The sequence below is a fragment of the Doryrhamphus excisus genome, chromosome 1, assembly GCF_030265055.1.
Source record: "Doryrhamphus excisus isolate RoL2022-K1 chromosome 1, RoL_Dexc_1.0, whole genome shotgun sequence".
Classification (NCBI taxonomy): Eukaryota; Metazoa; Chordata; class Actinopteri; order Syngnathiformes; family Syngnathidae; genus Doryrhamphus; species Doryrhamphus excisus.
This window is the reverse complement of record NC_080466.1, coordinates 25,014,832-25,040,996: the sequence shown is the minus strand read 5'-3', so window position 1 is coordinate 25,040,996 and position 26,165 is coordinate 25,014,832. Positions and strand designations below refer to the sequence as shown.

At 40.1% G+C, this 26,165-nt stretch overlaps 1 protein-coding gene across 4 annotated transcripts in view; it reads left to right on the top strand.

Moving 5' to 3' along the window:
* The first annotated feature begins 17,445 nt into the window (after window positions 1-17,445).
* luzp2 (leucine zipper protein 2) overlaps window positions 17,446-26,165 on the top strand; it is a 193,724-nt gene continuing 185,004 nt past the window's right edge. For 2 of the 4 annotated variants that reach the window (XM_058075738.1, XM_058075728.1), the window contains exon 1: window positions 17,446-17,718. In XM_058075738.1, coding sequence (XP_057931721.1) covers window positions 17,657-17,718 — 62 coding nt within the window. In that variant the 5' untranslated portion in view covers window positions 17,446-17,656. The remainder of the gene's footprint in view (window positions 17,719-26,165) is intronic. The other 2 variants (XM_058075719.1, XM_058075711.1) reach the window with 2 other exon arrangements.

The following is a 26,165-nucleotide window of genomic DNA, read 5'->3' as shown; positions in this document are numbered from 1 at the left end:
CTAACATGCTAACAGTCATCGTGCTAGCACCTTGCTAGAGCCTCAACTACAGAAAGTGCCAAGGCTGTCCAAAAACGTCCCTGCATAATGGCATGTGTATTTGCTTTTAGACATGAGTAGGAAAGTGCCAGGAGGTCCATTCCAAGTGTGCATGACGCAGCTTTGCACCCCCTCATATGTGAAGGTTTTTCAAGTGGCTGGGGTGCACTGCTGTGGAGTTAGAGGGAAAATAAGAGCAAGTGTTTCACTAGCTGTGATAAGGCGTTTAAAGCACGCCATGGGCTGTGTGGTGCAATGTGTCTCCATATATGGCACATGTGTGCCACGACATGAGACATGAGTAAACTAGCTAAAATGCTACAATGTTAACATGCTAATGGTTAACATGCTAGCACCTAGCAAGACAGCCTAGAGCCACAAAAGTGCTAAGGCAGTCCCATAGTGTCCCTACATCACGCCATGTGTGTATTTGCCTTTAGATATAAGTAAATTTGCAAAAACGCTAACGTGCTAATGGTCATCATGCTAACACCGAAGCACTCCAAAAAGCACTCCACTCGCTCCGAGGAGACTTTGAAAGCCTGTGCTGTGAACCACTTGAGAGAAAAACCCATTTTAAAGCCTGGAATTTCTTCTTCTCAGACAAAAATGTATCATTCAGTTTATTCCCGTCTAAAGTGCTAAAGTGTGCTGTGATCACCAACTCAATCAGACAATAACGATCCTAAATGGAATTTACTAAAGTCTACTGGCTTGTGTGGCTGGTTGCTGCTGTTTGGTCCCATTAGTTGACAAGTGGTCCAGGAGCACTTTGTCCATCTTCATCATTTTGTCAAGTGGAGTGGCTCGCAGACCAGCATGTTTATGTGGCCCTTGAACTTCATGGAGTGGAGAGACTGACTGGCTGTGGCTTGTGTGGTGCTGGAGATTCCGTTTTTGCTGCAGTTAAGCTCGTTCACTCCTTATTTGTGTGCGTTTCACCTGTCTATTGGAGTTTGAACTAAAGTACACCTTTAGTTCCAATATGAGATCCTTTTGTGTTGCACTTGAGAAAATTTGGATCTTGTTATTTGGCCCTCAGAAACATGGCCGACACACTCAAAGCCAAACATCGTCTAGAAAGTATTAAGCAAATACTGCTTAAAGTTCAGGACACGAAGGTCTTGTTTTGAGCGGAGATGGTTATCCGTTATTTATTATAAAGGACACAACGCCCTTGGGAGCAACGACTGTAACATACTGTAATTATTTTTGTAATACTAAGTTATTTTGGCCTTTGTCACATTTGAGACTTCAGTTTTCTTTTTTTCTGGCAGGGTGCTATTTGCATTTTAGGATCTAAAACTTGCAAAACATGCACTTGCATGTACTGTGCATTTTGTCAGCTACAATATTTTAAACTATGGTTTTGCGTGAGGCTTCAGCAAAATTAATGAAGCCATAATAGTTAATGAATATCATATAGTTTTTTCTGGTTCAAATTACTTGCCAGTTTAGCCTGTTCCAATGCTACAAATGTTGTAACATAATTGCAATTTAGATGCTTACCAGAAGATGGTGGTAAAAATCCACCAGTGAATTTCAAGCCTCGTTGTAAGCGTCATTACTTCACTGTTCCCATCACTGACTGACTTTTCCAGACATACTGTACATTCACACAAATAAACAGCAATGTGAGACCATGGCATTTATGGTAAGGAACATCATGCAAAGAAAATGTGTCGCTCTTCCCAGTTTTATTAGTACTCTCATTCAATGTACACAACTAAAATTAGCACTTTTGTTCGAATAATCCAGCCACTCGTCAGATGAGAGATCAGTATGACAATTAAAGATGTTTAGAGCCCAAACGGTCATAATAAAAAGCCAATTAAAAAGTGGTACTTCTTCCAACACAATGCAACAGAAGCCACGTTGCCAAGTCTTGGAGGGGCGTGCAGTTGGCATGACAACTGCAGGACTGGAAAGTGACTGTTGTTTTACCACCAGCAGCCAGTTGTTTCAGATAATTTGACATGGCAAATGCAGCAGGTCTCAGCAGCTCAGACCATGTTTAACCATTTCAGTCCAATTCAGCAGGGAGGTTTTTCAGTGATCAGACATGTAGACATCTGATGGAACAGTTTGTCTGCACAGATGCAGACAAGCTTGCCAACAGATCTGCTGCAAGGCTGTCATTCATAGCAAGGTCTTGACCTGATTGCAATATGTTGCAATGTTCTTGAGTGGGCATGCTGCATTTTGAAGAAGTGAATTATAGACAAATACTGGATTGCACTGGGGTGATGGAAGGAAGCAGCTATCCCTTTGGGGTGTCAAGTGGTTGACTGATGATAACGGTGTAAGGGGTCTGGCCCAAACTGGTAGTTGTTTTATAGAAAGGGCAAACTTCAGCGATTGCAAAGACCCATAGAAAAATCCTGGAGAAAAAAATCTGGACACCAACATCTATTTTAATCATTTAATCTTCAATTAAATAAAAATAGCACATGTTGCTGTGCGAAACACCCCTTTGGCAATTTATATTATAACCTTCTAATTAGCCTAAAGGCTGAGGACCAGCAGTGAAACTCTCTACTCTGTTTTTTCCACTTCACGTGAGCAGTAAGCGGGCAGTCAGTGTCCCTCCTGTAGGGGGTGCTCATGACATACCATGACTTGATGAGCAAATGAGCGCTGAGCACAAATAAATATGAATGTTTTTTTCCTCCTCATCCCTGCATTTCAGAACAGGGGTGTCCAAAGTGTGGCCCACTGCAACTTTTTATTGGTCACAGGCTTCTTCTTTCCACTTTTCCTGTCGGGTCGCCACAGCAAATCAATCTCCTCCATCCAACCCTGTCTTCTGCATCTGTCTCTCTCACACCAACTACCCTCATGTCCTCCTTCACTACATCCATAAACCTCCTCTTTGGTCTTCCTCTACGCCTCCTACCTGGCAGCATCCTTCTACCAATATATTCACTATCTCTCCTCTGGACATGTCCCAACCATCTCAGTCTGGCCTCTCTGACATTATCTCCTAGGCCTCTAACATGTAATGTCCCTCTGATGTACTCCACCCTGATCCTATCCATCCTGGTCACACACGATGAGAATCTCAGCATCCTCATAAAAATATAATTTAACAAAAAAAAATAACAAGAATAACGTCAAAATATTGTGAAAAAATTGTATGAGAATAATATTGTAATATGAGGAAATTGTCTTTCATATTGTGACTTGAAAATCTAAGTGAATAAAGTTGTCATTTGTGGGTACATTTATAATATAAAAGTCAAAAAGTCAAAATATATTCAATATTTCAGCTTTCTTCTTTGTAAACTAAATTTACAAGAAGAAAGTTGAGATATTTGGAAATTAAAAAAACAACAGCATGCAGGTATGTCATTTTGTAAAGAAAACGGGTGCAGTGCTGTATTCCAAATAGAAAAAGGTAACAGTTTTTCAATAATAAATTCCTAATAAAAGGAAAAGTACTATCATTTGAATTATTTAATAAAAAGTATGTTAGTTTCTTTTTAAGTCGTAATATTATTGTCATGGTTCATCATGTCTGTGTTGCGATGCGACCCCAGGATGCAGAGAGCAGGACCAATTGCAGGTAAATTATATTTATTTGTTGCAGCAATTGCAGAAAAAAGCACCTAGGGGCGCAGACGTACAAACGATAATGATCCCACAAAGGGAGAAGCACACACCTGAACTAAATACACACTGAAATTAGGGACAGGTGTGGGTGATTAGGGCAACCAAGGCAGACACGGGAAAACAGGAAGTCATATACAAAATAAGAGGGTGCAAAACGGAAACCAAAGCCCAAGAAGGTACTCAAACTCAAACTGTCACATGGGAACCCCCACAGGGCGTGACAATTATGAGAAATAAAGTTATCTTTCTTTTAATTAAGCTGGGGAAAAGTTACAATATTAAAGCAATAAACCAAAATATTATGCCAATAAAGTAAAAATACAGTTGTTTTACAATTTTTTTACAATTATTTTAACTACATAATCCAAAATGTACACATCATTGGTGCAATTTACAAGATAAGAAAATGCATTTGTTGTATTATTGTATGTATTATTTGCTGTTTACCGCAATGTTCACCAATAATTCATTCAGACCATGTACGTATTTTGAGGGAACATTATCCCGATGCCACAGGTCCGCAGCACCTCTGCGATTTGTCTTTATGACAGACTTGACATTGCAAGCATTTGAGAACAATGGGGTTCATAAAGAGTAATTCATCTCTATAGCCCAGTCCTTTGGGGGCATTCAATACATGCTCCCATTCTTGTGAGAAACAACAAAATGGTCACAACTGGATCAGGAAATGGTGGGATACAGAACAAAGAACATGTACTATATGAGCATGGACACAACTGTTGGCATTGCGGTCTCAGAGGAAACAAATCTATACAATTATCGATTTATATAGATTTGTTCATGGTTCCTACAAGTGTATATTAATTAGCCAAGAGAGCCACCAAGTATCGTTGAGGTTTGTTTAGAGTTTTTAATCCTGCCACAAGCATAATTTACAGTTGTCATTGTCTATTCACGTGTTCATTGCTAACAGTGACACACAGTTATGCAGTGTTGGACTTCGTGTTATGGATTCAGACATAATATGCAGGACTAAGCTCACATCTTCTAGTAAAGTGTAGTTTTCTATGAAACAAAAATTCCAACATAAAATCGAAACTGAACAATGTCCTTGAAAAAGCGTGTACATCCTTCAAGTAGAACTAGTCAAGTGGTTTTTGCTCTCCTTTGTCAGATTTTGAGAGCTTCTGACATTCACAGTGCTCAAGGTCATCCCACAGATATTCACTTACATTTCAATATCAAGTTTGTGTTGTTGTTTTATTTGAATGGATGCTTCAGGTCGTTGGCGTGCTGAAGTGTGAATCCCTTTTTAAGTAGATGCCAGTTAGTTTGTGTCAAAATTGCCAGATATTTGGAACACAATCTATTCCACCTGAAGAAGAACAGCGCCAAAGTTTCACTTTGGGTATCGTTTCATTCAGCTGATGCTGTACTTTGATGTTTGAGCTGCAAAAATGCTTTGAGGAAGGATGGATGCCAAGTTCAACCAACAAATGCGACCCTGGTTTCACCAAACCATGAGTACAATTTCTACATCTTTTTTTAGAAGAAGTTTCTACCAATAAATATTTTTCTTTCTGTTAAGAAAAGCCCAGACATAACAGTCCATGACATCATTAGAAACAGACTTCAATAACTTTACATTTACGTATATGACAACAATCTGGTAAAAATTAAATACCCGTTCACGAAGACCTGAAAATATAACTGAAAATATGAATGCCAACCGGGTCATTTGACAAGAGTCACTACATGCATGCCGACTTCTAAATAACCTTTGTTAGTTTATGTGTGATTTGTAAATAGTTAGTCTATGTGTGATTTGTAAATAAAGACTTAAGTAATGAAGTAGTAAATGTGCACTTTGGTCAAGAGCAAAAGTTACTAAGCTGTATTCTGCCTCTGTTTTGACTATTAAGAACTGTACTTATGCTAGCCATGTCCAAACACTTAACCCACGTGCACTTTGACAGTTTTTAACGGAGAATTTGCATGGGTACAGCATTTTATTGTTTTCAAAACATTTTTCCTCCACCATCTGTTTAAGTTGGTCTTCTGTGGGGTTTTTTCAAAACACCGACTCAATTGCATGATTTTTTTTAATTTTGTTTTTTAACACCGGATGCACTTCCTGGCGCAACCTTCCCATTGATCCAGACTTGGGACTGGTACAATGGCAGTCCGGGCTGAAAAAAGAGCGCAAATGACCTGACAGGCAGCAGCAAATGAAATCACGCAAAGCTCCAAAAGTTGGATCTTTGAAGTGAAGAATTTTTTAATGAATTTTTTTTTGTTTTGTTTTGTTTTGTTTTTTTACACCGGATGCACTTGCAGGTGCAACCTTCCCATTGATCCAGGCTTGGGACTGGTACAATGGCAGTCCGGGCTGAAAAAAGAGCGCTACTGACCTGACAGGCAGCAGCAAACTAGCTCCAAAAGTCGGATCTTTGAAGTGAAGAATTTTTTTTTCTTGTCTTTTTTGTAGTAAAGCCGCACGTGATTGGTGTGGTGCCGTGGGTGTCGACACTGAGCAGTGAGGGGATGGAGGGAAATGAGCAGCAGGAAACAAAAGCTGAGACATTTTTTGAATGTCAATCTTCACTAAAGACTAGCAAAAAGCGCCAAAACAGTCAAAAATAATAATGATCATAAAAGGCATGAGAGAAAAAGCTGCTTACCCCCCTTCAGATGATATAGAGTCATTCAAACGGATGAAAACCCCCCACAAATGCTTGTCTACAAGGACAAGAAGGTTTAGGACTAAGGATGTCCTTTGGGAGGGTCTTGCTGCAACATCACAATGGAGTGAACAAAGCTGGATGAGAATTACAAAGCTTTTCCTTAATGGGCTGCATTGTGCCAGGATTTTTCTTTACAGGGTTTTTTTTTTTAACCACACAAATCCATAGCTTCTTTGCTGCAATAGAAGAGTATCCTGCTGTAGCATTAACTGCTAGTTTAGCTTCACGTGGGTGCTGTGCCAGTTTACTGTATTTGAAATAATGTGGGTGTCTTGGCATCGTGTCTCTTATTGTGGGTGTCTGGTTTTTGGTGTGGGTTGGCCGATGACTGCATCCCTTTTTGAAGACTGCTGCTGTGCCTTCTTTCTGGCTTTAAGAATTGTAGTGATGAATTCTTAAATATCTTAAATTGGATTGGATTGAATTAATCACCATGTATTGTTTTATGCAGTATACTTCCTGAGCAGCCTTTTAATTTTGTAAATGGAGTAATTTACTGTTTTAAATTAATTCTACATTTTTCTCCTTGATAACCAGTCCTCTCGCCTGAACCCAGCTGGGAATGGCTCCAGTACACAGTACAGCAGTGGTAATAGTAATAGTAATAGTAGTGTTAGTTGTGGTGTTGCCTTATGACTTCAGCTGCAGAGCTTCTGTCTGCCTGCAGTATGTCAGTTTGGCACACTCGTGTACATCTGTTATTAATGCACACTAAAAGTGTACATTCTACAGCCATCCTGCCTCCAATGCTGCTCTTTTGAATTATTTGTTTAATTTTGAGGCTTGCATCAATAGCTGCAAAGTGTGTCCCTTATCCTGGCTTTACTCAATGGAAATGATTTTGCTTTAGTAGGTCCAAAGTTTTTATGTCCTCATATATATTTTGATAAAATGTGTTTTAGGGACCATTCACGTTTCACAGTATTCTGGTCTGCACCAAAAACATATTGTGTGCCTCGAGTAAGGACAGGATTGGGCAACTCTTGGGCAACACTCGAGCCTCAGAGCAGCAGAGAATTTTCAAGTTTTCTCCGGCCAAGTATCTGGTGAATCTGAAATATGATTGGGAGAAATTAACAACCTCATTGCTAACAATGTCTAAGTGACATGGGCCAGCACTCCTCTTCTGAAGACCCTTGGCAGGTTACATTGATATTGCAACACCGAAAGCTGAAATCTGAAAAAAGTGGATCCAAGACATTCATTCATTCATTCATTTTCTACCACTTTTTCCTCACGAGGGTCGCGGGGGGTGCTGGAGCCTATCCCAGCTGTCTTCGGGCGAGAGGCGGGGTATACCCTGGACTGGTCGCCAGCCAATCACAGGGCACATATAGACAAACAACCATTCACACTCGCATTCATACCTATGGACAATTTGGAGTGGCCAATTAACCTAGCATGTTTTTTGGAATGTGGGAGGAAACCGGAGTACCCGGAGAAAACCCACGCATGCACGGGGAGAACATGCAAACTCCACACAGAGATGGCCGAGGGCGGGGACCGAACCCTGGTCTCCTAGCTGTGAGGTCTGCGCACTAACCACCAGACCGCCGTGCCGCCCGGATCCAAGACATGCACTACAAAATAGACGTATAAATAAATTGAAATAAAATAAATTGAAATAAATTGGCTGCACGGCGAACAAGTGGTTAGCGCACAGGCCACAAAGCTAGAAGACCGGAGTTCGATCCCACCCTCGGCCATCTCTATGTGGAGTTTGCATGTTCTCCCCGTGCATGCGTGGGTTTTCTTCCGGGTACTCCGGTTTCCTCCCACATTCCAAGAACATGCTAGGTTAATTGGCCACTCCAAATTGTCCATAGGTATGAATGTGAGTGTGAATGGTTGTTTGTCTATATGTACCCTGTGATTGGCTGGCCACCAGTCCAAGGTGTTTTCGCCCAAAAACAGCTGGGATAGGCTCCAGCACCCCCGTGACCCTTGTGAGGATAAGCGGTATAAAATGAATGAATGAATGAATGAATAATTTCTTTGCTGGCCCTGACTGCACACCACTGAGTAAAGGGAACCCCACCAGAGTTCACTTCCAAGTAGGCCAAGTAGGTTGAATGCGAATAACCAAGCAACCCAAACACAAAGTGTGAACACAACCATCATGACATTGAAACTAAGCTCTAAAAGGAGAGACTGACTGATATTTTGACCACCAATTAATTCTTATTTGGAAATGCAAAATATGGTATCTTGCTTTTGTCCTGAGGTGTGTATCTGTTGCTTACTGTACACATGGAGACATGACATGTTTGATTGACTGACGTTTAGTCACAGCATTTGCATTTAATAGTCAATGTCTGATAAACTGTACTTTGAAGATAAAGAATATATATATACACAGCGTACTCCTGGGGTACAGAACCTCTCGCTGCCAGTCAATGGACCCTCATTTTCTTGTCCTTTTGCTAGTGTGGATGCTGTAGTTGCACCAGGGTTGGTTTTCCCACTCAGACGTAAGTGAAATCCAGCCAGAAAACGAGCACAGCGGGAGTGGGAGGAAGCCAACTATTGTAATTCATGTGCACACAATTCACATGAAAAACAGTCTTTAACTTGCATTTATGGTAGGTGGACTGGTTAGCATGTTGGCCTCACAGACAGAACATTAGGGGTTTGAATCTTCACCTGGGATTCTTTATGTGGAGTTGGCATCCCCCCCCTTCAAATGTGTGGGGTTTCTCATGGTAGTCTGGCTTCCTCCCACACCCCAAAATCCTAGACTAATTGGGGACTGTAAATTGTCCATAGGTGTGGATGTGAGTGTGACTGCTTGTTTGTCTACTGCACGTGTCGACAGAGGGCCGAAGCACTGCAGGTTGTTCTTTCCAACCAGTTTCTCCAGCAGGTAATTTAATTGACGAGCTCCTTCCCTGAAACCAAAGGAGGGTTAATCATTAAAATCACCTGCTTTAGTGACCGGCTGGAAAGAACACCTGTAGTGTCTCGGCCCTCCATGGCATGAGTTTGACACCCTTGGTCTACAGTATATTGGCTGGTGTAGAAAAACAAAAACTATCTGTTTAATTTTGGAAGGTATAGTGATAGTGGGACATTTAGCAAAAAAGAAAAATAAAATACTAAGAGAAATCCATTAAAGTTGTAATTTTTTTGAAAGTTAGGTTGGGGAAGAATATAATAATATACGATTTGGGCAAATTATGGCACAGCCATACCACAAGAATAGATTCCAACAATAGCTGTGATGGGCTGTTTATTGATTAGTTTTAATTACTTCCTTCAGTATCACCAGTCGTTACTTAAATATATTATATAACTAAATATTTCTGACACGGTGTTTTTACCCCTGCATGAAGATCACGAACCAGCTGCCAGAGAACTGCCTAAAACCTCATCTTTACAGCCAGACTTGTCTTTTGTGTTTTCTCATATTATTTCCACATAAGTGTTGAATGAATGACACAGACATTGAAATGGTAATGTATGCACCGGATTGCCGGATATTGTCCCATCGTATACCACCCCTCTGTAAACATACCACGCATAATAGGCTACGGGGATTTGACTGCTCGCTATCTTATCTGCTTGATATACATATTCATGGCAGGAAATGTAGGAGACGAGTGAATGGCATCTTCACTACAAACTATTCTCAGTGGAATTGGCACATTGCTGACGGTCCAATACGTTAGCTGGTTTGAAACATTTCCTGATATGCAGCTGTCAATCTGTGTGGTTGTCACGATTGGATACCGTGGCGATCACTTCAATGACGCCCCTCCCTCAATCATCTATTTCATATTATTATCTATTTCTAAGTCATTGTTAATTTTTATTAGACAAAACATTGCCGAAAAGTTACAACAAAGTAAAAGATAGAGCCCCCCCCCACCTCCGCAGGTACTATATTTCATTCAGAATCAGGCCAATATTACATATGAAATTTGTAATTTCATCAAATTACATAATGGCTTTATAATTAATCTGACGACCGAGGCCCAGCAGTGAACTCACCCCTCTTCCAAGTCAGTGTGGTTTTATCCACTTCATGTGAGTGGGTGGCGCTGGTATCCTGCCTGTACGGGGGTCCATCTGACACACATATCCTTACCTGATGAGCATATGAATCGTTTTTCCCTCTCATCCTTGCAGTTCCCATCGAGAGGGCTGCACCGGGCAAAAACACAGCTTGGATACGGTATTGCAAGTTGAAGTGTTATTTTGTTGGACAACATTGCAACTCAAAATCTGCCAATGTATTTGTTCAGTTTGTATGGCGCCATACTAAATAAACACAGCACAATGGGACTGGTCTCTGAAAAGTGTCTTGTGTGCACATATTAGTGATTTTTCTTTGTGAAGACCTTCAGTCTACGGTCCAGGGGCTATAAACGACCCGCCTGTTGCTTTCAAAATATTTAAAGGGGAGCTTTCCACTTTTCTGACCTATAAATTTAAGTCAGAATTGTAGTTAGAATGTTGAAGTGTCGTGTTAAGGTTCATATAATGAAGTTTTCCCATTTGGAAGTGAGTCCTGAAAGAAGGTTGAGATGGCTCTGAATGCTCGGTTTCACATTTTTTTTCTATAATTGTCTCACTGTGATGTCAGAGTGGGCCGGACTTCCTTATATGGGCGTGCCCAGGTATAGGTCTGCCCTCCTCCCTGCTCTGCTGCATTGTTTTGGGTGGGATACATTAAAACAGGTCGTTTAAATTTATACAGGTGGAATAGGTGCAGATTCTGGAAGATCTAAAAAGCTTTCTATGCAGGGTGCGTAGCTACTTGTGTGTGTAGTCCACAACTCAATACAAAGGGCGAGTCAAAATTTTTTCCCACCCCGGTATAGTATGTTAGTACAGTACATACAAAGTGTTTGTTTTCTCATTTTTCACTCAGTAATATTTATATTAATTATATTTCTATATTCAGAGAATGAAATACACAAACAAATATATGAATACATGTTTTTTTCAAATGAACTTGTAACCCTTTTCGCTCGATGGCATGGCTGCTGCACCTCCGTGGCTCTGCGTTGTGTATTTTTTTTGAGGTGTGGTGAACGGAGATCAAGTTTGTGATGCTGACAGAGGGCCTCTTTATTCCCACTTCACATACAGGAAACAAAACTGTTAATAATCAAAAGAAAAAAAATACTTTGTAAAAATATAATCAAAGAATAGCAAATAAATGATTGACACAAAACAATCATATGAGGCCTAAACAATGTCATTGCTCAGAAAAACCAACCATGCTGGCTACCTTCACACACAGGAAACAGAACTGAAGGTCCGACGGCAAACAAACAGGAAATACCCACGAAGAAGCAACCAAGAGGGGCCAAAGGAACAGAAAGTGCGGCAGACAAACTACAGCGACCCCTGCTGGCACAATTAAGCCACCGGCTACAAACTCTTCATATTATATCTTCATATTGAAATGGTAGCGACGAATCGGCACTGCGTGAGCATGTTTATCTTCTCCAGTCATATCATCCCATCAAATCATCCGCATCTCAAAGTCAATATTTATAATTGTATCACAGTGATCACGGTCGGAAGAAATGCATGCAAAACTCCATGCATATTAATTGTGTAGGATCATTCCTTGGTTGTTTACAACTTTGACTGAGGTTACAGGCAATAAGAGATGGCTGGGGGATGAACTATACAAGACAAAAATTGGAACCAGTAATTATCAAATGCCTGGTAGAGCTCCTCAGCAAGCCGACCTTTTAATTTTCAAATTAACGTCCCATGCTCGGTCTGTGACTCAAAGACACTCACTCAATCACTTCGTATTTGAAATAAATATATGTTTTGGTTGTATACAGTAATAAGTACCCACATTTTTAGACATTCAAAATGATTTCACTGAAAATTGGGGTTGTCACACAAGATGAGATGACATTTTAACATTGCTTTTAAGAAAACTAAAATGACAAAATGTAAGACTGAACAAATATACTTGTTGTATTTAACTGAGTCATGTAAGTACATTTTGAAATGTTTCATAACTTATAACAAGCATAAAAGCATAATGTTTATGACTATTGAACATTTGTCCAGAAATTGCAACAAAAACTAAATAACAATGGCAGTTGTGGCAGTTACTAGTAATCATGTATGCTGATGAATAGTAATGATAGTTAATAATAGTTATGTAAAGACACATGTAAAATAGATTGCAGATTGCAGTAGATTAGTTTACAGTCAAAGAATCCATGATGCTTAGAGTGCAGAACCAGTACTGAAGTACTGAAGTACTGAAATAATTGTATTTGGGGAATCATAAGTTTGAATAAATGAAGAATTACTACAGTTTCACCTTGGACATTAACATTGCTGAACCTTTGATGATAAAAACAGCGACACCAAATCCAGTCACAAATGAGCCAGAGAAACAGAGTGGAAACACAGAAAGTGGCCCATTAGACAACTAATAATTAACAACTAAAAACAACAATTTATATATTATTAGTTATATATTAGTTGGTTGTTAAAATCTGGCCGTAGGATATATATTTTTACTGTTTATTTTTTCTCCAGGAGGAGACGCCGCCAATATACCGTCCAGTCCGGCGCATTTAAAGACAATGAGAGGCGTTCATTTGATTAGTTAAGATAACATTCGGCTGTGTTAAACCCTCTCATGGCTTTTCTCCTCCCTCTTTGCCACTTGAGCCAATGGGAGGGATGGAGGCATGGGTGCGCAGCTCTGCTGACAAAATTTGCAAAGTCTGTTGGCCACACCTCGCGGCATAGGCGTGGCGCAAGGCAGGTGCACCACGCCTGTGCCTGGTCTATGAAATTGGTAATGGTAATGGTTTTATTTCATTTTAACATGAATCAGATTCCAATTGAGTGCATCCCATAATCAGTTCCCAGTTCCACATGTCCAAAAGGAGTAGGAAGAAGCAAAGCTTATTAAATCCTACCCCTCCATCTGGTACTTTTACTATCAGTAACTGTTACATTTGTTCACTTCCTGCTTTCCATAATACAGTTTAAGGTTTTTTTGTTGTTTTTAAAAATAATTTGAATAATTTTTAATAATAATAATGAAATTAGAGCCCATTGGCACTTCACATCAACCACCAGCATGGTCTAGCGATGCCTCACAGTCCACTACATAACCAGTGACTGGACTTTCAAGTTGTCCTGTTTTGTTGTTTTTTTTCCGTTGAAACACACAAGTGTAAATATGGCATTGAGTTGAAGGAGTTTCTCCAGGAATGGGATTTAGATGAGTAGAAAAAAAGTGTGTAACTACTGACAGTGGATATAATGGTGTGTAAGCAGCTGGCCTCAACTGGAAAAGACTGGCTTGCTATGGACGCTGTCTACACATTGCCATTGGTAAGCTTACTCTTAATTTAATTCTTTTTAATGAAATGGGTTAATTTTTGTACCTTTTGAATTCAGACTCAGCTGATACATCCCAAAAAATATAATAAGGTCCATATCGCCCACCACTATGGTGTATTAATTCACAGTTGCGATTATGTAGCTCACAGTCTCATCACAGACGTCTGGCTGCTCTGTTTCCCCTAGGCAGGTTTTCGTCACGTTTGAGAGACCCCCACTGAAAACACAGTATACAAGGTCTCAAAGAACTAAAAATGGGACATGGACAGCGATACACACAGAGAATGTGTGTATCAAAGCACACCGTACAAACACAAAACTGATGGTGACGCCTAAGCAAATTATGACATGAAGTCATGATGAGAATTCAAATGGTGTAGTCTTTCTCAAAATATACAAACCAATTGATGTGACACGCTGGCTTAGCTTTGGGGATTTAGCAAAATGTAATCATACTTGATATCAACAATTCATGCTCATCAACAATAATTACGATGCTCAAGAGGTTGGATCAGCTTGTACGTCAGTGACTGCAAGTTTGTGGCTGACACGATGTATTATTGAGATAGATGAGGGGGTCTGCTCAGGACCCGCCACTGTAACTGTGGCATATTGTGGTCCAGCCTAATCGCTATAGCTGGGCACCATGGGTTTCCATGCATGAACTTCTAATTAAACCAGATACATTTGTGGAAATCTTTCATTATGGAGAATTGCCTCCTACGAGGACACAACAACACATACATTCTATTAAATCTGTAATGGAAATGATTTATCATGGTCATGGTATACGGTATGTGACTTTTACATTTTGCGTGGGCTGTTTTACATGTTTTTCAACATGTATTACATGGTTTGTGGTCCGGCATCCTCTCAATTCCTTGACACTGAATTTTAAAGACATTCTAGAGTCAACCAGGGTCAGAGGTTAGGTGATTTGTGTCTGACATGGATGAAATATTTTTATGTCTGTATTTATGTAGTTTGTTTATTAAATTTATGTCAGTTAAAAAAAAACATCAAATTTATCAAACATAGCAAGCAATGAGGGACTTTTTTTTATTCAGGGTTAAACATCTAAAAACTGACACTTCCATTGAAGGATGCTCATCGTGATTGTGACAGAATTGGACAGCCATTTCTTTGTTTTGTTCACTGTTCCCCTGATCGCTTTGCAAAGACTTTCAGCAGACTGTCGGTGAGGTCGACAGAAACGTTGAAGTAGCGTGGTTGTGATGCGCTTTATCTGAAAATAATACTAATTTTCCAAAGAATAGTCAACAAGTTTTAGAAGATGTTTCTTCCATCAAAACTACACCTGCCCACCATATCATGGCACAACCTGTGCAAGGTCGGTCATCTGAGTTAAACTATGGAATATTTGGAAGTATATCCTGACGAGCAAAACTCTTATACATGAACACAATTTATGACACAGCTAAAAACATCTTACTTTCCGGAGATGTGCGCGATGTGCAAAATGCATATCAAACTGTTGTCATCGCAAACACTTGAGCCCAAGACCCAACAGCTGACTCCAATAAGGGTTAGGGTTAGGGTTCAAGCAAATAAACATGATTGCCATTGCCAAATTCTATTTCAGTGAATTTGTGTTGTTGAACACTCACTGACAACTTCAATAACAAAGCTGTGAGGTGTCAACCTTGTCGCCATCACATGACCAAAAGTGAGTGTTGCAAACAAGCCATTGTAAGAGCAGAATTACTTAATATTAATATTAATATTATTTTAGATTATTTTTGTAAATATTAATATTACAGCCACAATATTATTATTTTAAATTAATTTTGTAAATTTTAATATTAATATTATTTTAAATTAATTTTGTAAATAATAATATCATTTAAATTATTTTTGTAAATATTAATATTTACAAATATATTTTTAAATGATATTAATATAACAATGTAATATTAATATAATATTAATATTAATACTTACAAAAATAATATTAAATTAAAAATTAAATTAACAAACTAATATGATATATTATTTAATAGTAATATTAATATATTAATATTAATATTTACAAAAATTAAATAATATAAATATTAATATTTACAAAAATAATTTACAATAATATTAATAATCAAATTTACAAAAATAATGTAAAAAATAATATTAATATTAATATTGTGGCTGTAATATTAATATTCGAATTTACAAAAATAATTTAAAATACTATTAATATTAATATTGTGGCTGTAATATTAATATTCGAATTTACAAAAATAATTTAAAATACTATTAATATTAATATTGTTGCTGTAATATTAATATTAATATTCAAATTTACAAAATAATTTAAAATAATATTAATATTAATATTGTGGCTGTAATATTAATATCAATATTTAATTTAATTAACTTTTTGGATGAGACTGTTTACCCATCCCGAACGGGTTACAAATTTCACTAACACTACTGTTCAGTTATCATGCAGTGTAATCAATAGTAAACCCATTCAAACAGAAGACCAAAGTATATTAGCAGTGCCGCCGAGCCAACAAACAACTATTCTGCATTCCCGCTCAAATTCAAGTAAAAGACTAATTTGGGGCAAGAAAATAACCTGACTGTCGTTCCACCGAGTCCTGGTGGCTTCGCACGGCTTGTCGGCTCTGCTGGGCATGCAATCCCGGCCATCCCCTAGACGTGTACCGCTGGTTTCACTGTGCCTGCTGTCCTGGTCCCCTCCCAGGGTGGTCTCGCCAGCAACATAGCACTTGTCCTCCCACCACCCACTCCTCTTTTGACTTTGGACTGATGTCTGGGGTCCGTCCTTGAGGTGGTACTCGTTACTGTGTTATCTTCGTGAATTTGTTTGTTTAGTTTCACTTTTATGCCTTAGTTCCAGTTTCATACATTTATTTTTTTATTACTTCTGTTTTGCTCTGTTCTGTTTTCTGCTTGCTATGTTGGTGTTCCAATGCCACTCATTTGTGTGTTGATTATTTAGTTGAGCCCTTGATTGTTATTATATTATATTACATATAATGATACACTATATTTGTATTTATCTCTGTTTTTACTGCATCCCTGCCGCTGCACTACAGCCATTAGTAGAAAATAAATACAATTTTAGCCGCATTTGGGTCCTGCTCTCTACACTGGGATGGCACCACAAGTCCAACAATGCTTCATCATGACAGAATATTTATTACTTAGTTTTGAAAAACAACAGAATGAGTGATGTTGATGATGGCTGTAAATGATGAATAAAATGGACAAATAAACATAACATTTTTGCCTTTATTGAATACTCTTGTTGTCAAAAAGGAGCAGGACTGAAAAGGGAGGATTGTTTCTGACCTTTTTCCGTATTTTACAGTCCAAACAGTAAAGCCTTGCGTTGTCCTAAATGATTGTACTCTCTTTGAAGCTGTTGCCATCATTTCTCAGATGAACTATCAGCTCCAATTGTGCCGGTCCCCGATGGCCACTGTCAGCACGTTATTATGCATGCTGCATCTGCACCCTCACACATTGCAGGTAGTAAACAGACTGAAGTGTACAATGAATGGGGAGCCTCGCAGTGCTGGAGGAGCAACCAGGAGCCACAACAATGCCAATGATGCCTCTCGCCAATAGCAGAAGAGAAGCTGGTGCCAGTGCTGACATCATATCTTATAGATCTAGCTCTCTTCATTTCAAGCCCCACCCGCTCCTTTTCATTAGCAAGTCGGTCCGTGTCTCTGTGTTATTTAAAGCCGGAGATCCTCCCTCCTGCAAAGCCACTGTGTTGCATCTGTCTGCTTCTCTGCATGTGTCTTTATGTGTGTGTGACAGAGAGAGAGAGTGAGAGAGAGAGAGAGAGGGAGTGTAAGGGTGCACTAAAATCCCAAGCAGCCAGTGAGAGACCAAGAGAGTGAGGAGAGAGACGCAGGGGAAAGGCTAAAAGCATCCGAGACGGGAGAAGGAACGAGTGTGATTCAGCTATGAAATTCATCCAAGCTTTTTGCTTGCTGCTTCTCTGCCCAGCATTGGCTCTCAACACCAGGTAGGCGCCGGGTGATGCTTTCAGACAATCCATTTTCCCTAGACAGACACCCTGAAACAAACGTCGGCTTTCTAGTGTAAAGCTCCGTCCGGTCCAATGCAGGAGCCTAAAATTGTCCTGGCAGGGACTGGCTGTACTTAGCACGTTGCTTCAGAGTACTAAAAGACTTAAAGGAAGGAAGCAAGATAATCCGTTCAATTGGGTTATTATCTTTCTCAGTTCTCAGTTCTGGACGGCCAAGAGACAGTTGTCCCATTGTGTGCCCAATTCCCTCAATTATGCGATGCCTCCTGAATGGTGGGGGGGGGGGGGGGGGGGGGCACAGCTTTTTTGGGACCTTAGCTGCATGCAGGTTCAGGAGGAGCAAGTTGAAGACGAGAGAATAGAAGACAGATTAAGGCGACTGGTTGTGTACATTGCAAGCAAAGAACGTTTGTGGGTTTCTGTGTGTGATGTAAAGGAGAGTAATAGGAAAGGAGAATGACCAAAGGATAAAGTGTGTGGATAAAGTTTTCATGATGGATGAAATCCTTGATAAAATCATCCTTCTGTGTCACTGCTGTCTTAATGAGAGTCGTGAGGGGGAAAATCAAGGCTTTGATGATGCCAAGGAGACATCACATGCAGAGAGGCATGCATTATAAAAATGCTCTTTCTCCACTGTCTAACTCCAATTTAATTCACCAGATTTATATTTTAATGCTAATGGTAATCTGACACATGCATACAATAAAGAGGCAAATAAATGTTTGCATATGATGCTATTTTTGTACAGCAAAGTTATTAGTTATTAGAAGCATATATCAATACCAGAGAGGTGAACTAATGATGTGTGAATGGCTTTCCTCCAAGCTGTATTGATGTATTAGCCCCGAGCTATATAGTAATCAGCATGTACACAATAGCAGTCTGTTCCAAAGCCAACTTTTTTTTTTATCACGTGTTTTGCTCTTTAATTGATTTGTTTGCTCAGTGTACAAAGAGTGCACGGCTTGCTGTTAAATTTGCATAGGTGCTTTTGAGATGATTCATCTGGTGCAAGTTGGGTATTGCAGTATTGTGCTAGTTTTTTTTTTAATTTCTACAAATATTGCAGAAAGGTACCTACCTACTTTAAAGTATCAGCATTTTACAACCCGTCAACAATAATGTGAATTCCCACTATAACGATCAAAAAGTAGGCAGCTTGAAATTAATCATATGATGAATCTTTAGGTTAATTGCTTAACGACTGATGATTTGTTTATGACCAATGAAAGGATGTTGTATTTAGAGCTGCAACTGACTGACAGGATCGAAAGTAAAAGTGGCCAAAAATGAATTTCCTGTGTAGTGTGGCTGGGCTCTTCCTTACCCCTGGCTCACACTGAATTTGTTGCAGTTCTGGTCCTGATACAGTCCGGCTTGCCACAAAGTGCCATTCACATTCACTCTGGTAGGCAATGCGGAAACCACTCTCGCCTTGTGTACAGGAAGTCCTTGTAAACAATATATCCGTATTCACCGGGGCATAGATTTTTGCGCGTGTTTTTTTTGGTGCATTATGAGTTAATACAATGAGTAAGTACAAACCCAAATGAGCGTGCTCCTGTGTCTGTGGTGTCTGGAAAAAAAGTTCCGATGGATTCTTTCTGAGGGAGCCAAAGCTGCATCGCATGGAGCTAGTGTGAGCCTACAACAGGGATTTCAATCTTGTGACAGATTCAGTGTGAGCCCGCGGTTAGAGATAGGGCGCCGAGTAAGGATGAACGAGTACACCACTATCTGTATCTGTTCACCCAGCCGGAAGTGGGCGTGGTTCAACCACAAATAGGAGGGGCTTAAATACATACATTCTTTTATGGCTGAAATTGATGTGGATTGATCAGAAGTTGTTATATTCATTATTATTGACCTATATGTGTACTGTGTATGTGTGTAAGTGATCTGTAAGACTGAGTGAATACAAGTAGTTACCAAATGAGGATGTTCCTTCAGCACGAAAATGAATAATGACAAGCTGTACTGGTTTCATGCTTGTACTTGGAAAAAAAAAAATGCATTTTCCGTAACGCATACTCATCTAAAACGAGTACCCGGCTCAGCCCTTGTGACGAGCACCGTTATCAGGGAGCCACCAGGTGGCAGAAGTGCATCTGATAAGAGCTCAGCATGTGAATTTGAATGGAAAAACCATACCTGACAGAAGAAGAAGTGGAAGAACATGTGGTGTCGCGTCCACAAGGTTATGAATTGTAGGGAGCACATGCACACTCACCCATATAGTTCAGTTTCAAATGTCCATCCATCCATTTTCTATACCACTTAACCTCACGAGGGTCGCGGACATGCTGGAGCCTATCCCAACTGTCTTCAGGCGAGAGGCGGGGTACACCCTGGACTGGTCACAGTGTAGTGAGGGATGACTGTACCAAATATGTTAAGTAAATCGATTAATTGCTTGTATTAATTACAGTTATTTTAGTGCAGTGTTTAACTACCTGGCCACATAGTTTGCATTAGGATTATCCCTAGTGCAAGTATCTTTGTCACATGTATTGAGTCGAGCTACTGCACCCAAGGTCTGTTCGATGCCATCTATATGTGTTGTAGTTGTAAGTATCCAATCAGGCAAACGTCACCATTGAAATTGGAAACACTGGGAAGTTGATCAAGAACCTGTGCTCCATTATGGAGTGACATTCCTTAGTTCTATTCATGCCATCAAATATGCTAATTCACTTTTGGTAGCACTGCAGCATGGTGGACGAGTGGTTAGCGCTAGGAGACCAGGGTTCAATTCCACCCTCGGCCATCTCTGTGTGGAGTTTGCATGTTCTCCCCGTGCATGTGTGGGTTTTCTCCGGGTACTCCGGTTCAATCATCCCTACTTATCCATCCAGTTTCTATGCCGCTTATCCTCACTAGTGTGGAGGGGGTATGCTAGAGCCTATCCCAGCGGTCTTCGGGCGAGAGGCAGGGGTACACCCTGGACTGGACGCCAGCCAATCACAGGGCACATATAGACAAACAACCATTCACACTCACATTCATACTTATTGACAATTTGGAGTGGCCAATTAACCTAGCATGTTTTTGGAATGTGGGAGGAAACCGGAGTACCCGGAGAAAACCCACGCATGCACGGGGAGAACATGCAAACTCCACACAGAGATTCCTGAAGTCTGATTGTCATATCCGCGTCTCATTCCATGTCATATAATTGTAAGAGCGAACATAGCGGAATACAAGGCCTGCAGTAGCAAAATGAATCGTGACCTGTGCTGTGGAGTCTAGGTAACGCATGTCTCACTTTGTTTGATTCACCATCATCACATCAGTGGTCCGTGAGAGAATCCATTTTGTAAGTTAAGTGCAACCTCCTATGTGTGACCTCACATGATTGCCTGGAGGAGCAAGAATTATTGCAAGAAGGAGCAAATTTTTGTGTATGGGTAGTATTTTTTATGTAGAGTATTTTCTAAAGGCGATACGGCACTACAGTCACTTTGACAGGCCTAAAATATGAAATGACTTCAATAGGACTGTTATTATAGTCATGGCATCATGGATGTTTATTAAAAATGTATACCTGCCAGCTTGTGTCTGCGTCCAATGTCTCCAATGAGAGCGAGATCAAAAGGATTTGATTTTAATGAAATAAGTGAGCACCTCCGGCCGGAGAATCATTGTGCAGGGTTGTGTGTCACTGCAGTAATCAATTGGTACTTAGGCAGAACACAAGGCTGCATTGACATCGGCCCCATGAGATATGACTGTCCACCCCAGGTCAGGGTTATGAGGCTACTACAGTAAGAATCCACTTCTGTGTTAGACTTGGACAGATCAAACAGCTCCATCTTTTTATACTTTCAAATATTCTCTTTCAGTACATCTCTTGAAACATATTTGACACATTTTCTTGACACCATCTTTGATAACACTTGCATCAGGAGACTTTTCTTAGAAGCAGCTCTACCTGGCACAATCTCCACCTTATTCATTATTTTTGATTGCTTTAGATATCACATACTAGCAGGAGGCAAACAGTACCTGTCATCCATCCTCTCTTTAGCCTTTTTTTCCTGTCGCCCTCCCATTTAAATAGTTTCCTGTAACTTTCATCACAAAACAAATCCTCTCCTGTAATGCAGATGACAATGGTGGCAGCAATCGGCAAGGACAATGGTGCACAGTCTTCGATTGACACAGTGGAACCTTGATTAGCGTCATTAATCTGTTCCAGAAGGTCCGACTCTTCCTAAACGGACTCGAACTGAATCAATTTTTCCCTTAAGAAATAATATAAATCCAATTCATCTGTTCCAGAACGCCACAAATGTTAACACATTTTTGTAGTTTCGCAATTATACTTTTACATGCCTGTGATTGGCCGGCGACCAGTCTAAGGTGTACCTCGCCCGAAGACAGCTGGGATAGGCTCCAGCACCCCCGCACCCTTGTGAGGAAAAGCGGTAGAAAATGAATGAATGAATGACTTTTACATGCAATTCAAAAGAATTCAAAATACATATAAATCATGAATGTAAGGGATACATGAACATTTAACGTTAAATGTACCTTAATTACCTTAACATGATTGTTGCCAAAGACACAATGTGGCAGCAAGATCAAAAAGGTATTGAATTCAATTCTGTGTCTACTTTTTTATAGTCAAAATAACTCAAAATGGAACCAAAAAAGCCTTTGATAAAGAAGATGTGAAACAATGTAGCAGGTGTCCAGTTTTCACCGGGGGTCATGACCCAGGACTTCCAGTGAATGTCGAAAAGCCGTGGGTAATTAATACGCCCATGAAATAATAATAAACAGCTAGCTTGACATTGATGTTCTCCTCATTTGCATCAAAAGTGACTCTTGTAATTATTAGATTAGATTCAGCAGCCTATCTCTCTTCAATTGCCACTGTTCACTCACAACACAATCCCGGTTGAAGCTCTAAGCCTCATACGTGTAACAAATGTATTTAAATATGACCTATTATGCTATAAATGTACATAGTTAGAACTGGGATAGCATGTCGGAGATGCTGTCTGTCCACAGTGCCCACTGTCTGGAACATGGTAGTCCCGCAAAAAACATGTGACCACATTTCCACTAGCGATATTGCAGGCAGCCATAGCGTCGCGGTTCTCCTGTGCTCCACGGCACCAACGGTGCCTCTGACATACGTAGAATGAGAATGAGTGCTCCTCCTCGGGTAGGCGGGGTTGAAGGAGCGTCGGTGGTGCATCAATTATTACCTACTTATGGTGAATGAGGTGTGTTTTTGGAGCATTTTATTATCCCACCAAATTCCACAAATGTGCAGGGACTGTTAAATCCCAAATGTGAAGGGATGTACTGTATATACGGTGTTTCCCCTTGGGTACAGTATATCTGTGCTTTTAGTATATATACAATGAGGTAGACGTCTAAGTAAGTTGTATGTGTGAAATTATAAAATATTGTCACATTGGAAACTGACATGAGATTGTGTATGAAGCAAGTGAAATAAGGCCTAAGCAGTGATCAAGGAGAGATCACAATATAAATCTATAAAATGATGGACTGCAAAGTGTTAGCAGGGATAATGACTCAGTGGAGGTAAAGTGCCGAGTATCCCTGAGCATTGTCGTACATTCAGATGATGAACTGCTTTGAACAAATATGGTTTATAACGGCCTGGACTGCAGAGCTCGCTGATATTTTCTCTGTGTGAGTGAGGCTTGGCTGTGTTGCCATCGGTCTAAATTGTAATTTAGTTAGGAGCACCATCGTTATGCAAATGAACTTGTTTTTATTTATAGTAAAAAAATAAAATAAATAAAAAACTTGGTAGGGCTGCAGGGCGGTCGAGTGGTTAGCGTGCAGACTTCACAGCTAGGACACCAGCGCTCAATTCCACCCTCGGCCATCTCTGTGTGGAGTTTGCATGTTCTCCCCGTGCATGCGTGGGTTTTCTCCGGGTACTCCGGTTTCCTCCCACATTCCAAAAACATGCTAGGTTAATTGGCCACTCCAAATTGTCCATAGGTATGAATGTGAGTGTGAATGGTTGTTTGTCTATATGTGCCCTGTGATTGGCTGGCGTCCAGTCCAGGGTGTACCCCTGCCTCTCGCCCGAAGACCGCTGGGATAGGCTCTAGCATACCCCCTCCACACTAGTGAGGATAAGCGGCATAGAAACTGGATGGATGGATAAGTAGGGATGATTGTAATTGTCTCATCATAACAACGGGGCAGTGTTACATAGGAACATAAAAATCGCTGTATGATACTGTTACTACTCACCTGAAGACAGCTGGGATAGGCTCCAGCACCCCCGCGACCCAGGTGAGGAAAAAGCGGTAGAAAATAAATAAATCTAAAACTTGGTATGCCGGAGGGACCCCCCAATAAACTCTGATGCTGTTAAGAACTCAAAGCTGCGGTAAAGAAGTGGTATGTATACAAAAACAAACATCTGTTGAGCTGCAGTGCAAATGGATTCTTCAGATGTGCGTGCAAAACAAGGCCATCATACAAATGTTAGTTTTTGTCATTGAAGTTTAGAATTGGTTTTAGAATTGGTAGAAGATATCTGATTTTAAAAGGAGTTGCATGATGATCAAACTACTGATTGTGTCACGTTCGGGCTTGAGAGCTTTGCGATGCGACCCCAGGATGCAGAGAACTGGCCCAAATGCAGGTAAAACGCTGAATTTAATGAAGTAATGGCAGCAGCAGGATACAACAACAACTACCAAGTAAGCCAAACAAAAGACAATGAAGCCACAAGAGAAAGAGCACCTGAACTAAATAAGAAGTATGAAATTAGAGGCAGGTGCATGAAATGAGCAGGGATAGAGAAAACGGAAGGGAACAAGACAGGAAGTAGTTATAAAATAAGGGCATGAACACCGTAACAGAGGCAAAGAAGGAAACTAAAAGAGCTGTCACGAGGGGGTAACGCCCACATTGTGACAGATTGCCCGTCCCCACCCCCCCAAAAAAAGGTGTGCGCTCCGATATTTTAAAAATGTGTGTTCCAAATCATTCAGGGTGAAGAGCAGTTAGTTGTATGATTGTTTATGTTATTACTTTCATATTCAAGACACATTCAAGGTATTACGTTTCTGCCATCTGGCTCTCAGACGGTACATGACATTCAAACACATTCAAGTACATCTTCCTGTAATCTGACCTTTTCTCTTTTGCTAACTCATACATCGGCCAGTATCTAATAATAATAAGTCTTAGAAGGTTGTGTGCTTACATGAAATACGCCTGTACTGATTTCATCTATGGTTACCTCACAAAAGAGAAATAGAAAATTGAACACTCTCATTCAGCTGAACATTCAATAACGGTGCAGGTGGAAAGCTCTTTCTTGAGCAAAACTAGACTCCAGTGGGGTGGCCATCTGCCTTGACCATCTGCTGGCTCAAGTACACACAGATGCACCTGTTATTCAGGTATACACTGTATCATAATCACGACAAATGTCTGCGTCCTGAACAAAATTTACATTACACTAAAGACTTTGGATTTAATTGCAACTAATTGTGCCCTGGAATATAAAAGAATAGCATGGAAAAAGAAATCAAACAGATGGAATTATTCTAGTCCGAGTATGATAAGTCTGGGAATATGTTATGTCATCACAGAAAACATCTTTTCAGTGTTAATTTTTTATAGGCATGCTATGTCTTAAGCCACTTAAGTTAGTCCCGCTTATAACTCTTAACTCCATCCATCTTCTATGCCCCTTATCCTCACTGGGGTCACGGCTATGCTAGAGCCTATCCCCTGGACTGGTCACCAGCCAATCACAGACAACTCTTGATTCTAACTCTTCCATTTCAACTCATCAATCAACCCATCCTGGTTATTGCAAACCTTCTTATTATCGCTAAGCAGCAGGAAACAACAATAGTAACATCATTTTTCTTAGCCGGCAGAAGAAAGAGTTTTGCAGGTTGTTAGGTTCATTGTCAGTGTAGTCATGACATAAAACAAAATGACTGCAGCAGCTCTGTCCGTTGGATGACAAAAAATCAAAATTAAATATGCACAATTGGACCACTATCCACTGTGTCAGGAGAGGGAAGCAGGGCACACTTAACACCATGTAAATAAAATTAAATAAAACGTGGCCATAGGGGTGTTACTTTATGTCTGTAGGGCTCTAAAAATCTTATCAAAAAATCTGATTTAAAAGGAAGTAAACACGGTTTTTTATGTTGTAACTACAAAAATATTCTATTCATAAAAAAAGCAAGTCTAAATTCGGGTCTGGAACCAATTTGTATTGTTTTCTTGCAATATGGACTAGGTAGATGGATTTCATCGGAAGCGCGTTGGCTTACTTTACTTTGAAATTAGCCACGTATACATGGACCCAAATATTCCAATTCCATTCGGTTTATTTGCTCAAACGGAAAGAATGTAACCTTTGTATACACCTCATTCCGAAAGAAAAGTGC